Below are 13,617 nucleotides of genomic sequence, written 5' to 3'. Positions count from 1 at the left end.
AATATTTTACAGGGGGTTAATAAAAAAAATATTTTACATGGGGGAAAACAAAAAATGACCTATATTACATGGGGTAAAACACCATTAACCCTTATAAGAATGAAGACATAATATTGGAGTAAAGGTTTTTTTTTTTTTTTTGTGGTCGTCGGGGTTCGAACAGCGGACCTTGCATATATTATGCATTATCCTTACAAGACGGGTAAATGGTTGTTTGTGAGCACTATAAACCTCTTTGAAAGCCAACAAACGTTTGTAACGCATGACAAAACAGAAAAGAACATGGTGGATTTTGTATCTTAATACATTTTGATGGTTTCTAATTTATCTCAAGGCTTAAATTTGCTTTGAGTATTATTATTTTGGTACAAAATTTGATTTGAATATTATTTATTAGAGATATAATTATGTAAAACTACTTGTCAAAAAAAATTATGTAAAACTTTGGACCAAAAAAAATTCTGTAAAAGAATAATTTTAGTTTAGTTCTTATTTTTTGGATCGCATATTGATGTGTGATCCTTCATTTTTTTTCTCAAAGTGATGTGTCTTTTTAAAATCTTACACGTATTATGAGTTTCAATATTCATAAAACAGTATAAACATTAAATTTTAATTGATTATTTAATTAAATAATTTTCTAATAATCTAATCCTTTCTTAAGTAGATCACCTTCCGAATATTTAACAGTAAAGTTCCGTCAAATTTTATTTTTTTGTGGTGGTCAAATATTTTTATTTATTCACATAAAAAATGCTTACAAAAGAAATGCTAAAACTTTTGTCGATAGTTTAATATGTATATAATAAATATGATATATTTTTTAATTATTTTGATGATATGAATAATATAACCATTTTGACCAAAACAAGGCTTACGTCGGCTAATAAATTGTGGGACCACAGAAGCACAAGGTGGCAAGTGACAAAGAGGTCCAGAATCAAAACTCATAGATTTTTTATTTTATTTTTGATTTTTGAAGTATGATGTGAGGTGAAGCATCCATATCCATATATGAATGAAGGAAATATATGATACAGAACATTCATACTATCAATTTTACATTATATATTGCCTTTGACAACATGGCTAATTTTTGCATTAATTTTGTCTTTTGCCGACACCCTTTCTTGTCTGCTACATGTAATTGATGATTGATTGACCCAACCTATGTACTATACTTCATCCAAAATATCAATAAAGCTTAGAAATATTTAAATTTGTTTCTATCTCTATTTCCTCAAGTTTCATTAACCACTTGAATTTTCGTTTATCATTCTTGACATGTCAGAACTTCTTTGTGAGTAGTAGTACTTCCTTTATTTTTCTTGGTTATTTTTTATTCTTTTTCATGAATTTAGTTTAGTTGAATGAATGAATGAATTATGACACTTTTGAAACACTAATGATCAGTAGGCAATGATGAAAGAAGAGAGAGTTCAGAGGATGATAAGTGGAAAAGAATTGGCAGTCTTAAAAAGAAAGCAATAAATGCATCATGCAAATTAAGGCATTCTCTTAAGAAGAAAAGAAGCAGTAAAAGTAGTGGCAGTAGGAGCAATTCCTTGTCCATTGAGGATGTTCGACAAGTTGAGGAGCTAAATGCAGTGGATGCATTTCGACAAACACTTCTATTAGACAACTTGCTTCCTTCAATACATGATGACTATCATATGTTATTGAGGTTACACGCCATTATCCCTCCTTTACTTACTAGTTATGTATGTTCAGAAAGAAGAATATATTTATAAAGGCTTATGTGTAAGCTATTTCAATAATCAAAGAGAAAATATGGTCAAATCATTTGTTAAGTGCTTATTCCAGTAGATAAGTTTTGCATAAGCTATTCATACACAACCTAGATCTCTTTGCATATTTGCATATTGACTGGTGTAATGACATGGTTTGATATTGTAGATTCTTGAAAGCAAGGAAGTTTGATATTGAGAAAGCAAAGCTTATGTGGGCCAACATGATCCAATGGAGGAAAGACTATGGTACAGATACAATTATAGAGGTGAGCAATCTGATTCACTAATCATGTTTCATTTGATAGTCTAAAACATTCACTCTCTTTTTTTCATATTTGGTGTTCATACTATACTATGGTTTTTTCTCTAGGATTTTGATTTCAAGGAGTTACAAGAAGTCCAGAAATATTATCCACATGGTTATCATGGTGTGGATAAGGAGGGAAGACCTGTTTATATTGAGAGGCTAGGAAAAGTTGATCCCAATAGGCTTATGCAAGTAACTACCATGGAAAGATATTTGAGATACCATGTGCAGGGTTTTGAGAAAACATTTTCTGTCAAATTTCCAGCTTGCTCTATAGCTGCTAAGAGACGCATAGGTTCCAGTACAACAATTTTGGATGTTCAAGGCGTGGTACGTGTTCTGTCTAAATGCATGTTTAGATTGACATTGAGTATGGCTTAATTGAAGCTCTAAAGTAGCACACTGTAATTCCGCCAAATTCACCGTTAATCCAAACATGCACTAAATGGCTATTGAAAGTTATTTGAACACCATATTAACTTTAAAATTTAAATTAGTTAGGACTTGAGTTTGTATTGACTATTTCCCTTTGCTTTATAGGGTTTCAAAAACTTCACCAAGTCTGCTCGAGAGCTCATCATTCAGCTGCAGAAGATTGATAGTGATTACTATCCTGAAGTATGTAGAATAAGAAAGTTTACATAAACATTTCGACAAGAACTTAAGATTTTTTTTTTAAAAGAATATTGTAATAACTCTGAGCATGTTAAACAATAGCTTCTCATATAAACTGAAACTAGCTTCTATATCTCAATGTTTAAAAAAATAATAAAAATAAAAATTGACAGCATCTCAATTGAGAAGCTCACATAAACAAAGAACCATGTCTAAATCGTTAAATTTTTAAAAGCTCATTTTTCTAATTATTTGTAGTGTTCCTCATTTAAGATATGTAACTGACATTGCGCAGACACTTCATCAAATGTTTATCATCAATGCTGGTCCTGGTTTTAAGCTTCTATGGAACACAGTGAAAACATTTCTTGATCCCAAAACTACTTCAAAGATTCATGTATGTGTTCATTACTTGAGTTATTGTTTTTTGTGTCAGATTTTTATAAGATACCATTGAGGTAATAACCTTTTGTATTTTCCTGAGATAATGATGAATTGAAACTTGAATGTTCCATTAGGTTCTTGGAAACAAGTTCCACAGTAAATTACTTGAGATTATCGATGCGAGGTAACTCAACATTTGGTTCTGTTATTGGCATAATTTCTCAATCAACTTATATTGTTATTTGAAAATTCTGACCAGCTATAAGTTCTCAGTGAGCTACCGGAATTTCTAGGCGGTAGTTGCACCTGTGTAGATCATGGTGGCTGTATGACATCCGATAAAGGGCCATGGCAAGACCCAAACATTTTAAAGGTTTTCCACTTATTATTAATCATAGGACTACATTTTAACCTGATTTTTTGGTTCTAATTTGCATTTTACTGTGATTCAATTAGAATTTGTCTGCATGCAGATGGTTCTTAGTGGTAAAGTGCAGTGTTCTAAACAAATCGTAACAATTTCCAACGACGGGGGGAGGGTGATTGAATGTGATAAAACATCTTTTCCAAAGGTACAGTTTTTCATTTCTATCTTAGACACTGCATGATGTGATGTAATAATTATCACATATACTATAATCCTTTGAATTTTGGTTTCTGAGTACAGATAAGAAGTGGCTATACATCTACTGGAGAATCAGTATCTGAAGTTGAAGATATCACCTCTCCCAAAGCATGTGGGAATTCTATGAACCCTATACTGACTCATGTCCAAGAAGAGGCAAGTGATGGTACATTAATCACGAGGTTACACCAAACAGAAATGTTTGATGAGTGTGTTCCCATGGTTGACAAGACTATTGATGTTGGACCAAAGGAGAAGCAAGCAGCACCACGAAACTCATTTGGCTCAAAAGGTGAGAACAGGTTTATACTACAGATTGGGATATTTTGGTTCCATTTATATTGGATGTCAAATATCTTGTCGATACTTAATAGCACTCATTAAAGAATCTTTATGGCATGGATGCAGAAAATCTGCTTTTGGTGACCAGGACTGTTACAGTGGGCGTCGTTTTTGCCCTTTTTGCTTTTGTTAGAACATTAGCATTTCGTGTGACAAAGGGAGTAAAACGGGAGGAACTTGCTACCGGATTCACAAAGCCAAACTCCTCCTCATCTTCTACCTTAAAACGCCTCAGTGAGCTTGAAAAAAATGTTGAGATACTACAGTCAAAACTTAATGTCATGCCAAGTGAGAAAGAGGAGCAGCTGAATGCTGCAGTTTATCGTGTGGATGCACTGGAAGCAGAGCTCATTGCTACAAAGAAGGTAACTGTATTTCATTTCAAATCAAATTATATATCATGTAGATTTTTTTTGCTACGTCATTTTTAAGGACTTCTATAACTTTAGGTGTGTATTATGTTATTAGTACGCAAGATTGTTCAAAAATTGTTTTGTAATCTAGCATGTTCAATTTCCTAAACAGGCTTTGTTTGAGGCTTTAATGAGACAAGAAGAACTTTTGGCATACATAGACAGTCGGGAAAAAAGCAAATTCAAGGTAAGTCAAAAGTTAAGGCGTCTTGTCTATTTTATATACATCAAATGCTACTTAGTACTTACCATCTGTCATGGGAAATTTTTTAAAATGTGTTCATTCTGTCTGTAAAGCAGTGCTGCTGGTAAAGAGACAGTGTACATGACGGAGTTGTTTGGTGGCTCTCTCTCTCTGCGCGGGTGTGTGTGTGGAGAATAAATCGACATGTATAATATAGTAGAAATTAGAGTAAATAGTGATTTTGTATGTCTGTTTCCAATACAAACTTCTTCATTTGAATGTGTTCGGGTATTGAATAATATTACATCCATGCTGTTTTAACTTAGCAATGGATCAATGAAATCGTTAGACTAAATAACACAAAAATACTATCACATAACATATACATTATTTTGCTTGACAGATGGATAATGGTACAAAATGGCACAAGGACCGAGTTAATAACATAATGGAACAAACATATTCAACAATAGCATATCATAAGATCATATCTTTAACATGGAGGATTAGGAAGAGTGTCTTCTTTTTTCTCACCTCTCAACTTTTCCTTAGGAGTCCCTCTAGTCAACTCAATTCTTGCCGATTATTTGAAATATTCACACATTGATGACCCTCATGATGTCAGTTTCACCAATCATTGTCACCTTAAGCAGTACCTTTTACAAATTGATATTAACTTCATCGCCTTTTGCCTGCATCTTGAACAGCGCAGTTTTGCTGACGTCAGAGTCTCTGCAATACAAGAGTGCATCAGTTATGCAAATACTTCCCAGCAAAAAGCTGAGAGTCAAAATAAACAAACAACAAATAGTACAGAAGCATGTCAGTGTAAGGAAAGAAAGAATTTAGAAGTGAAATCATAATATTTCTCACATCATAGAAGACTACTATAAAGTGGAAGTAAACAAGTCGTGCACGAGCACGAGCCCAGAATATATAAAAACTAGACGATTTGGAATAAAAATTTATAATGCCAGAAAACAAGCACCAGCAGAAAATAAAGAATTCCTACAATAAATTATTGTCTTTAAGATCCATCTATACTACCCTGTTAACCATGTTCCAATTAGATGTTTGGCTGAAAACTAAATGTAGCAAAAGAGATAGTAGGCAATTAGACAATGCAAGTCAAAATGTCAGATAATGCCCAACATCTATTCACCATTACTCTATATTTGATAATCAGATCAATGCTACATGCACCCAATATTCACCAGAAAATTACCAAAATACATACCATTCACACAAATAAAAACAAAATACAATAATTTAGATTGTAATGAGGTGGGCGAGATACTGAAGAGCAGGCCAACCAATTCTGGAAAGGAGTACCATAAAACTATTTGTGTGCTCTAGCATCATTGTAGTTCTATATTAAGTGAAAGAGTTGTGTTATTTGAACATCTATTTGTTTGACAACCTAATGGACAACCATATTTTTACAAAGAAAAGTATGTATTGGCACGAAAACCAAAGCAATAGAGAGATAAAGTAAAAATATAATGTGAGTATGACAGAGAAAGTTGTCGCAAAAATTGTTATAAAATGGTTGTACTTGTACAAATATCATTTCTCTAAGTGAAAGAGATATCTGATATCAGGCTATCAGCAAGGTTTGCAGTGCTGACTGCTGTATTTTGAATATAAGCTAACCTCAAATGAGGAATAAATAGCTACCCATAAAGGACTGCTCTGGAAATTTGTAATCTGTACAGATTGCAAAAGAAGGTTCGAAATAGAGAATTAATTATCCTGGTCAAAACAGGGTATGAAACGTCACTCTAATCGTGACAGCAGCTTTGATTGAAATGTGCCAGCATAATTGTGCAAACATGACCTACTTCTGCAAATCCAACCCCACAAGTCCATTTTGTACTAGAATTCATGATAGTAAAAAAGTCCTAGTGTATCCCTTGGGGGAAGAGAGAGAGAAAGGAAAAACCTCGTAACAGATTGAGAGTTCATTGTACGGCACAGACAGATCATCAGTCACGCCACGGCCAAACTAGGCTGACCAAAGGAAAACCCAAATCTGAGCTGAAGTCACGGTCAAATATAGGCTTTGCTCTGCCAAATTCTCAGTACTTCTTACTGTATTACACTGGGAAGTTAGCAGACAATTATGACTACACAGTTGGAAAGGTAAATCAGATCTTTTGAGTCCTATTGTCAGTTAATTTAGTTGAACTAACTCAACAGGGTAGGTAACTGCTATCATTAATAATGTAGCTACCTTTCTTAGACGTGAAAATTGAAAGAATTTAAAAACATGAAATATTAACATGTAAAAGCACTTGAATTCTAAATGGATCAGAACTGCAACCTGCACATGACCATATTGTAATCAAAGTATGGGCAAGTTGCATTTATAAATTCAGTGTCATTGACTAGTTGTACGTATTTCACAAAGATTTAAACAAAGCCAGGTTGCAGTACGCCACACAGCTATATAGATTTAAGAAATGATAATGGTGCGAAGATTTATCAAGTAATAACATACATAAACTTCTACAAACCAATGCAACAACTGTCATATGTTTAGGGAGGAAACAGTAGAAGGAAAAGTAAAACTATTGATCAAATTTCTGATACTTACAGACACATCTTCCTCCAATGCCGTCTAATTAGACCTCAATATGCAATTAAGATTTTTATTGGTTTTTGACTTCAGTTCGTCCTTGATCCATTTTGATCATTTCACTGTAGCAGCTCACTATCTTCTTATCTAATTCATAATATTCTTCCATTTTACTCATTCGCTTCATATCCAAGTCGATAAAATACACCTAATACAAATTAAATTGCAGTCAAAATAAGATACAAAATGTAATGAGCATTGCGGCTGTCATTTTGTTTTATAGATAAAGAAAACATAGTCATTAAGAAAGGCATTCAGGTACTTTCATATTCAGAGCTACAGGAGGTAATAAATCAGACTTACTTAAATTGGGATATCAATTAAATCAAGACTCAGTGAGCAATAAAAAAAACATGTTGACAACCTGAAACACATGAAAGGAAAAGGGAGGGGGCATGTCTTCGTACAGATTGTGGGTCAATTTGGAAATGCTATGGCTTTTGGGTTCATTGCTTCTTGAAAGCAGAAATCACAAGAGCGTTTTTAGTAAATAATAATAATAATAATAATTAGGGTTGTGCATGGATTGGATAAAAAACCAAAACCAAATTTCTGTCCCAAAAGTGGATTTATAGCTGGTTTCGAAACCAGATTTTGCCAAAATCTGAATTTGATAAAAACCGAACAATCCTCGCAATCTCAGGCCGCCACTGAGATCTTCATAACAGCAACATAATCTAGATAGTTTGACTTGCAGAGAATGGGATGGAGGAATCACACCTTCCAGAGCAGTATATACAATCCTCAAGCATAGATAGCTCGGAGAACCTTGAAATCGTATAAGTGAAGGGGAGGGAAAAATCATGGCTCTAGTACATCTGAGAACGATCTGAATAAGAGATAAAATTGTAAACCAAAAGAGGAGGAGCTGAAAATAAACTGTTGAAACTATGCAGAAACAAAAAAATAAATTGATACATCAAAATAAAATAAAAAAATTATGACACTCCTTCCAATTTCTAACTTATACGACTCCAATTCAAGCGCTTTTGCTTCACTAATATATTATGGTTCCCCTTTCAAAATTGGAAAAACAAGAGTAGCAAAGCTGCAAGAGAGTCTGAGTGTGAGAATATGCAAGGCAGAGAGCGTAATGAGAGGCTGAGAGAGGGAGTCTTGAATTGTGTTTAGTGGATTTTAAAATGACATCCAAATAATTAACCGGACATAAGAAATAGATAACCCATCAATATTTGAAATTGGCCGGTTATGTTTTTATCACAAATATCCGGTTTTTTAGAACCACTTATGGATATGGTTCTGGTCTTAGGCTTACAATCGGATAATTTGTGCAACCCTAACAACAACAACAACAACAATAATAGTAAAAATCATACTATCTATACCATTATATAAAGGGAACTTCAAAGTTAACTACCAACTAACTACTAACTTTGGTCAGACCTTTTTTTCTGGACAGAATTACCCTTAACAGCCCAATTCTTTTTCAATTTTATTCAAATCTATACCATAACTGAATGTAACTCCAAAACTAACTATCAACTTTAGTTGAATATTTTTTCTACACAAACTTGCCCTTAACAACACTTCTCTATTCACTAAAAGTTTACAATGCCTAATGAATCTTCTCTATCCTTATACTATCCCATTTATACATGATAATGCACTCTCTGTCTATTCAACTAACTTGCCTAACTAACCTTCTTTATTCTGTATCCTAACACTTGGCATGAGGATTATCTCATTTAATCTCAGGTAGTGATTAAGTATAGCATTACAAACATGTTCTTTCTCTCCAAAAAAAAACCATGTTCTTTCTCTTTTCCCTTCTTTGTTTTCTCAGCTCTCAGCTTCCTGTAATCTCTAATTCTGTTTTTTAGGCGCTTAATACCTGTAATCTATAAGAATTTGTGATATATGCTTTTTGCAACAATCTCTATTGAAGAATTTTTTATTGAAAGATCACAAGATTTTACCATTCCCATCAAACAAAATTTTGAATGACCTTCCACAGTCGTTTTTCAACAGCAGCTGAAGGACAGCGGCTTTTGCAAATGAACATTGATTTTGGCAAATGCAGTACAGTCAAAATCTACCCGCAGAAGCTGAACCAAATTAATTATCCTATGCACAACCTACCTTTGCAAAAAAATTAAACAAAAAATTTAAAATGTAAATCACTGCCTACCTTGAAATCAAATGTTTGCTTGGTTGACTCAAGATATATATTATTGCATACGGATCCCAAATCCCCCTCTTTCCTTGGTCTAAAACATATCATCAGACTGCAGTCTTTCACAGTTGCTGCTATCAGGTAGTCCTTTACAACTCTTAAGCTTTCATCCAACGACACGGAATGCAAAGGGGTATACACTTTCATTTGTTCTTCATTCAACTCCGTACACACCATGCACTGCTGACGAGTAATATCATAATAAGCATGGATGGCTCCCTCTATGTCAACATCATCAAGCTTTTGAACCTCCAAGAGCCGATCAAGGACTCCTGATTTATGTGCGGCCTCGGCAACAAGAGTGAGGAAGTTCTCTGTACATAAACCATCATCAGCTTGAATGATAGACATAAGTGCGCCTTCAAATGCCTTCGCAATACAAAGATTTGTATCTTCTGCGCCACCTCCAAGCCCACCAAATATGAGAGACCCATTCATAAATACACGGAAATTGTTTTGAGGCGTAGTAAATAGATCGTTGATAGCTTTATGAATTCTTTCCTTGGAACCAGAGAACAGATCAAGTGGATTGTATTCACTTAGCAGTGATATCTGCAAAGATATTGGAAAAATATGTTCCTCAAAATCAAGGGTTAAAAGGGAGTGTACTAAAATAAAATTGTAATAACATGCATGCTTAGAACAAAGGATTGAATTATGAGACTACATGATATGACAACAGGAAGAAGTATGCACAAAACATCAAATGAACTAACATCAAGTTAAATACCTCTCCTTGATGTAATTTCAGGGCTTGGTGCATTTCAAAGCGAGTTACCCTCTTTTTTATAGCAGTTTCTTCAGATACGAATCTTGAAACAGGAAGAAATCCGCATTTGGGCTGCTTGTTCAAAATAATACTTACGATGTTATAAACAAGCACACAAGAGGGTAAGCGGATTAAAACCAGGTCATTGTCGGATTACAACCATATGGTAGCAAAGAGTATTAATGTATGACATTATGGAGAACATACCTTTATCTCAACAGATATGCAGGGGCTGGATTCAAGATTTCCTGAAACGAAACAGGGAGCTTGGAACAGAACTTTCAAATATGTTGCAAATATATTATGCAGTTTACTAGATAATAGAAGGAACAACATTAAAAATGAAAGATGGGATGGGGGAATAAATTACGGCTTTCTTGCTAGAGACAGATTAAAAAGCTTGATAGAATGCTCATACGATTAATATCATGTTGCATTCCAATGTAAAGTAACTTTCTTACTACATTGCTTCATTCTCACAAAAACATTGTAAAAAACTATCTAAGGTGCATGTTTGGTTTCCAACTCAATGAGAGTAAAATAATCCAATCATCCATTGTGTCCTATAAGTAAGATTAAAAACTACCTTCTCTCACATCTCCAAATAGATGATTTCTGCGCAAGGTATGTGCTCAAATATATGTCAATTAAGAGAAAGTAAAATAAGGAGTATAGCAACCCAACATTCCACAATTATATAGGCACATTGGGGGATAAAAACATTTTTACTGAAACAGAAACCCATTTAAAGGTTCAGCAGCTCTTTCAAGTTTCAGAGAAATGCAGAGTTTCAGAGAATCAACATTTAAAACCCAGTCTGCATGAAATTAATGAATAAAGATGCAAGTCCAGAGAAAGACATCTAAATACCATGGGTAAATATTGAATGATCTGACATGAGAAGCACATAATCACAATGCATGTCGAGCTGGGCAGTATCAACTCTCCCAGCAGGACGTTGACAAATAACATTCTTTTCAATCGATTCAAGAAATCCCCTTGAGACTTTGACATGCATCTAACAAAGTATTAAAGGGTAGGTGGGAGTCAGATATAACATATAGTAAAAGCTTGAGCATTGATGATTGAACAATTCATGAACGATTACATTAATATAAATACTCAAAGATAGTAAGCTAAAACAGAAAAACCAACAACCATTCCACATTAATCAAAATGCCAACAAAAACACAATATATAAATTCTAGATTGGATAATTATTAGAACATAGTTTGAAAATTTTGTAAGGTTGAGTTAGGTCCAACACAAATTCTAAGATGGAATCGAAGTCTATTGTTCCGGGACACCCACCATTTATATCCATGCACAGAGCCCAATAGTGGTGGGCTGTATTGGGATAAATCAAGTCCAGCGTTAATAAAAAGATAAGGTCTGATTATAGTTTATAAAACCCCCAATCCAAATTTTAAAAGAAATAAGCATGAACATGGTAATGATAATGGTAATGGGTGGTTGAAAGAGAACTGATACCCCAGCATCAACATATTTGGAACCAAGCAATGGCTTCATAACATGAAGAACAAATAATTGGCTAGAAACTTCATGGTCAGAAGATGCAATGAGTTCATCAACATCTTTCCATAGAAGGCGTTCATGAGCAGTCAAAGCAGAAGGGCTGGTCCTAATCTCTGTCACTGAATCATTCCTAGGAGCCTTACGGATTCGCATCACTTTCCTAAACTGTAAAAACAACACACACACACACACACACACACACACACACACACACACTCAGCTTCATAATACAATGCGGTGAATTAAGAGATTGAGAAAGAGTATTGAAGAACGCACAAATGCAGGACATGATCCAATGTAAGCGAGAACAAGATTAGCAGCTCCTTCGCCTCTGTAAACCCAATCATCTGCTTCCTTCTCCCTTAAAGTAACCTCCATTCAACAAATTTTACCTGAAAATGTGAATGATGATCGTTGAAGCATTTCATCAAACACCTAAAAGACACTCGAAATCTATTGAAGAAAAAGTATAAGAAAATACCTAGAGCTTAAATAGAATCTTCGAAGCAGTAATTAAGTGCATTAATTGTGATAATGTGATGGAATATGGTTCACAAATTCTTCTCAAATGTTATCGTTTCAATTTTTTGGTATGTTCCTCGATCAAAATGCAACTCGATTCAAATCACTCCCAGTCCCAGTGACTTTTTCCTCCTGGACCTTCCGGAACCAAATACTAGTTTTATGTTTTTTATTTTAATATAATTTATTTACTCTTACTTTTTTTTTTTTTTTTTTTGTTAATTTCATTTTGAAAAAAAGAGTAGAAGGCAATTTTATAAATTAAGAAAGTAGTAGAATATTCTTTTAATATTTTTTTTTAAGGAGAATATTCTTTTAAATGTAAATTAAGTGTGATTAAAATCATATCATTTATCATATTATTCCTTCAACTTTTTAAAATATCAAACATATAAAGAAATAATCCTCTACATCTAAACATACTCTAATGCACACTTGGTATATGAATTTGTTTTTACCATCTCTAAGTAATTTTCCAATTACATCTCTATTTTACACAAACAGAAGATTTTTTGTGTGATTACTCTCTTCATTTTTTTTTTTTAAACTCACATAGTTATTTGTTTGATTTGTTTTATAAATTTTTTGTAAGGTACACTAAATTGAAAAAATTTAGTGTGAGCAACTCCATCGATCGCTTTCTCTGACACTCATAAACACTAAAGCACAACATACAAGTTAAAAAGTAAATATAAGTCCCACTTAAATTAAAACAAGAACATTAGTTCTAGTTATAAGATTTGTTAGTTCTAGTTATTACTATTACTATATAAATGTTACCATCATCCCACTACCATACTCGGTTCACAAAGGAAGCCTAATGTATGCTATATTGTCATCAAGTTTGTGAAAACATTTGACGATTACCACAGTTGAATGATGTTAAGTACACATAAAAATCCAACTGAGAACTTGGGCATTGATACCATATAATGGACTTGGATTTCACTCCTAAAACTATACAATGAGGCACCCACCAAGAAGCAAATTGAACCGTGGGTAACATCTCTAATAAAGCCATGATGACTTGAGAACCGACAATATTAAAAAAGATCACCGTTATAATTTACTTATACAAATAATAAAGGTAAAGTGATGGTGTAAATGTCCACTGAGAATAACAACAGTTCTAGACCAGTTGCTAATAGGCCGTCAACAATGGCATGGCGTCACTCATGACCATGACTATCTAATGTTAATTTGATCGTTAATAATGTATGAATTATGATTATGAAGCATGATTGGACAAGTTATCAAATATCTTGACAAGGGCTTACGCATTCTCCCACTTCTATTTCAAAGTGGAACTTCATGTTTCAAATTTTAATTTAGTGCTG

At 33.7% G+C, this 13,617-nt stretch overlaps 2 protein-coding genes across 8 annotated transcripts; one reads left to right on the top strand and one right to left on the bottom strand.

Annotated features, from left to right (window-relative positions):
* The first annotated feature begins 999 nt into the window (after positions 1-999).
* LOC25490214 (phosphatidylinositol/phosphatidylcholine transfer protein SFH6) lies at positions 1,000-4,979 on the top strand. Of its 3 annotated transcripts, none has more exons than XM_024779734.2 (13): positions 1,000-1,300; positions 1,417-1,684; positions 1,918-2,017; positions 2,122-2,388; positions 2,599-2,676; positions 2,969-3,070; positions 3,192-3,241; positions 3,331-3,430; positions 3,531-3,629; positions 3,725-3,974; positions 4,091-4,389; positions 4,550-4,624; positions 4,735-4,963. In XM_024779734.2, exons 1-13 carry the CDS (start codon positions 1,285-1,287, stop codon positions 4,747-4,749), a joined length of 1,719 nt encoding a protein of 572 aa, XP_024635502.1. In that variant the 5' UTR covers positions 1,000-1,284; the 3' UTR covers positions 4,750-4,963. The 3 variants fall into 3 exon arrangements, with proteins under 3 accessions (XP_024635502.1, XP_024635501.1, XP_013462148.1); XM_024779733.2 differs by having other exon boundaries at positions 1,414-1,684; XM_013606694.3 differs by having other exon boundaries at positions 1,001-1,300; positions 1,414-1,684; positions 4,738-4,979.
* On the bottom strand, positions 4,870-12,463 carry LOC25490212 (inositol-pentakisphosphate 2-kinase). 5 transcript variants are annotated; one of them, XM_024779737.2, is made up of 10 exons: positions 12,240-12,454; positions 12,035-12,150; positions 11,714-11,923; positions 11,093-11,240; positions 10,430-10,470; positions 10,184-10,294; positions 9,409-10,005; positions 7,218-7,407; positions 6,564-6,722; positions 4,870-5,353 (listed from the first exon to the last, which is right to left on the bottom strand). In XM_024779737.2, the coding sequence occupies exons 2-8, from the start codon at positions 12,134-12,136 to the stop codon at positions 7,273-7,275; spliced, it is 1,344 nt and encodes a 447-aa protein (XP_024635505.1). In that variant the 5' UTR covers positions 12,137-12,150; positions 12,240-12,454; the 3' UTR covers positions 4,870-5,353; positions 6,564-6,722; positions 7,218-7,272. The 5 variants fall into 5 exon arrangements, with proteins under 5 accessions (XP_024635505.1, XP_024635506.1, XP_013462146.1 ...); XM_024779738.2 differs by having other exon boundaries at positions 6,564-6,712; XM_013606692.3 differs by lacking the exon at positions 6,564-6,722.
* Between the last annotated feature and the right edge of the window lie 1,154 nt (positions 12,464-13,617).

Source organism: Medicago truncatula, chromosome 3 (assembly GCF_003473485.1).
Source record: "Medicago truncatula cultivar Jemalong A17 chromosome 3, MtrunA17r5.0-ANR, whole genome shotgun sequence".
In the NCBI taxonomy this organism is placed as follows: Eukaryota; Viridiplantae; Streptophyta; class Magnoliopsida; order Fabales; family Fabaceae; genus Medicago; species Medicago truncatula.
The sequence above is the reverse complement of the archived record's forward strand: the minus strand, read 5'-3'. Positions and strand labels throughout refer to the sequence as shown.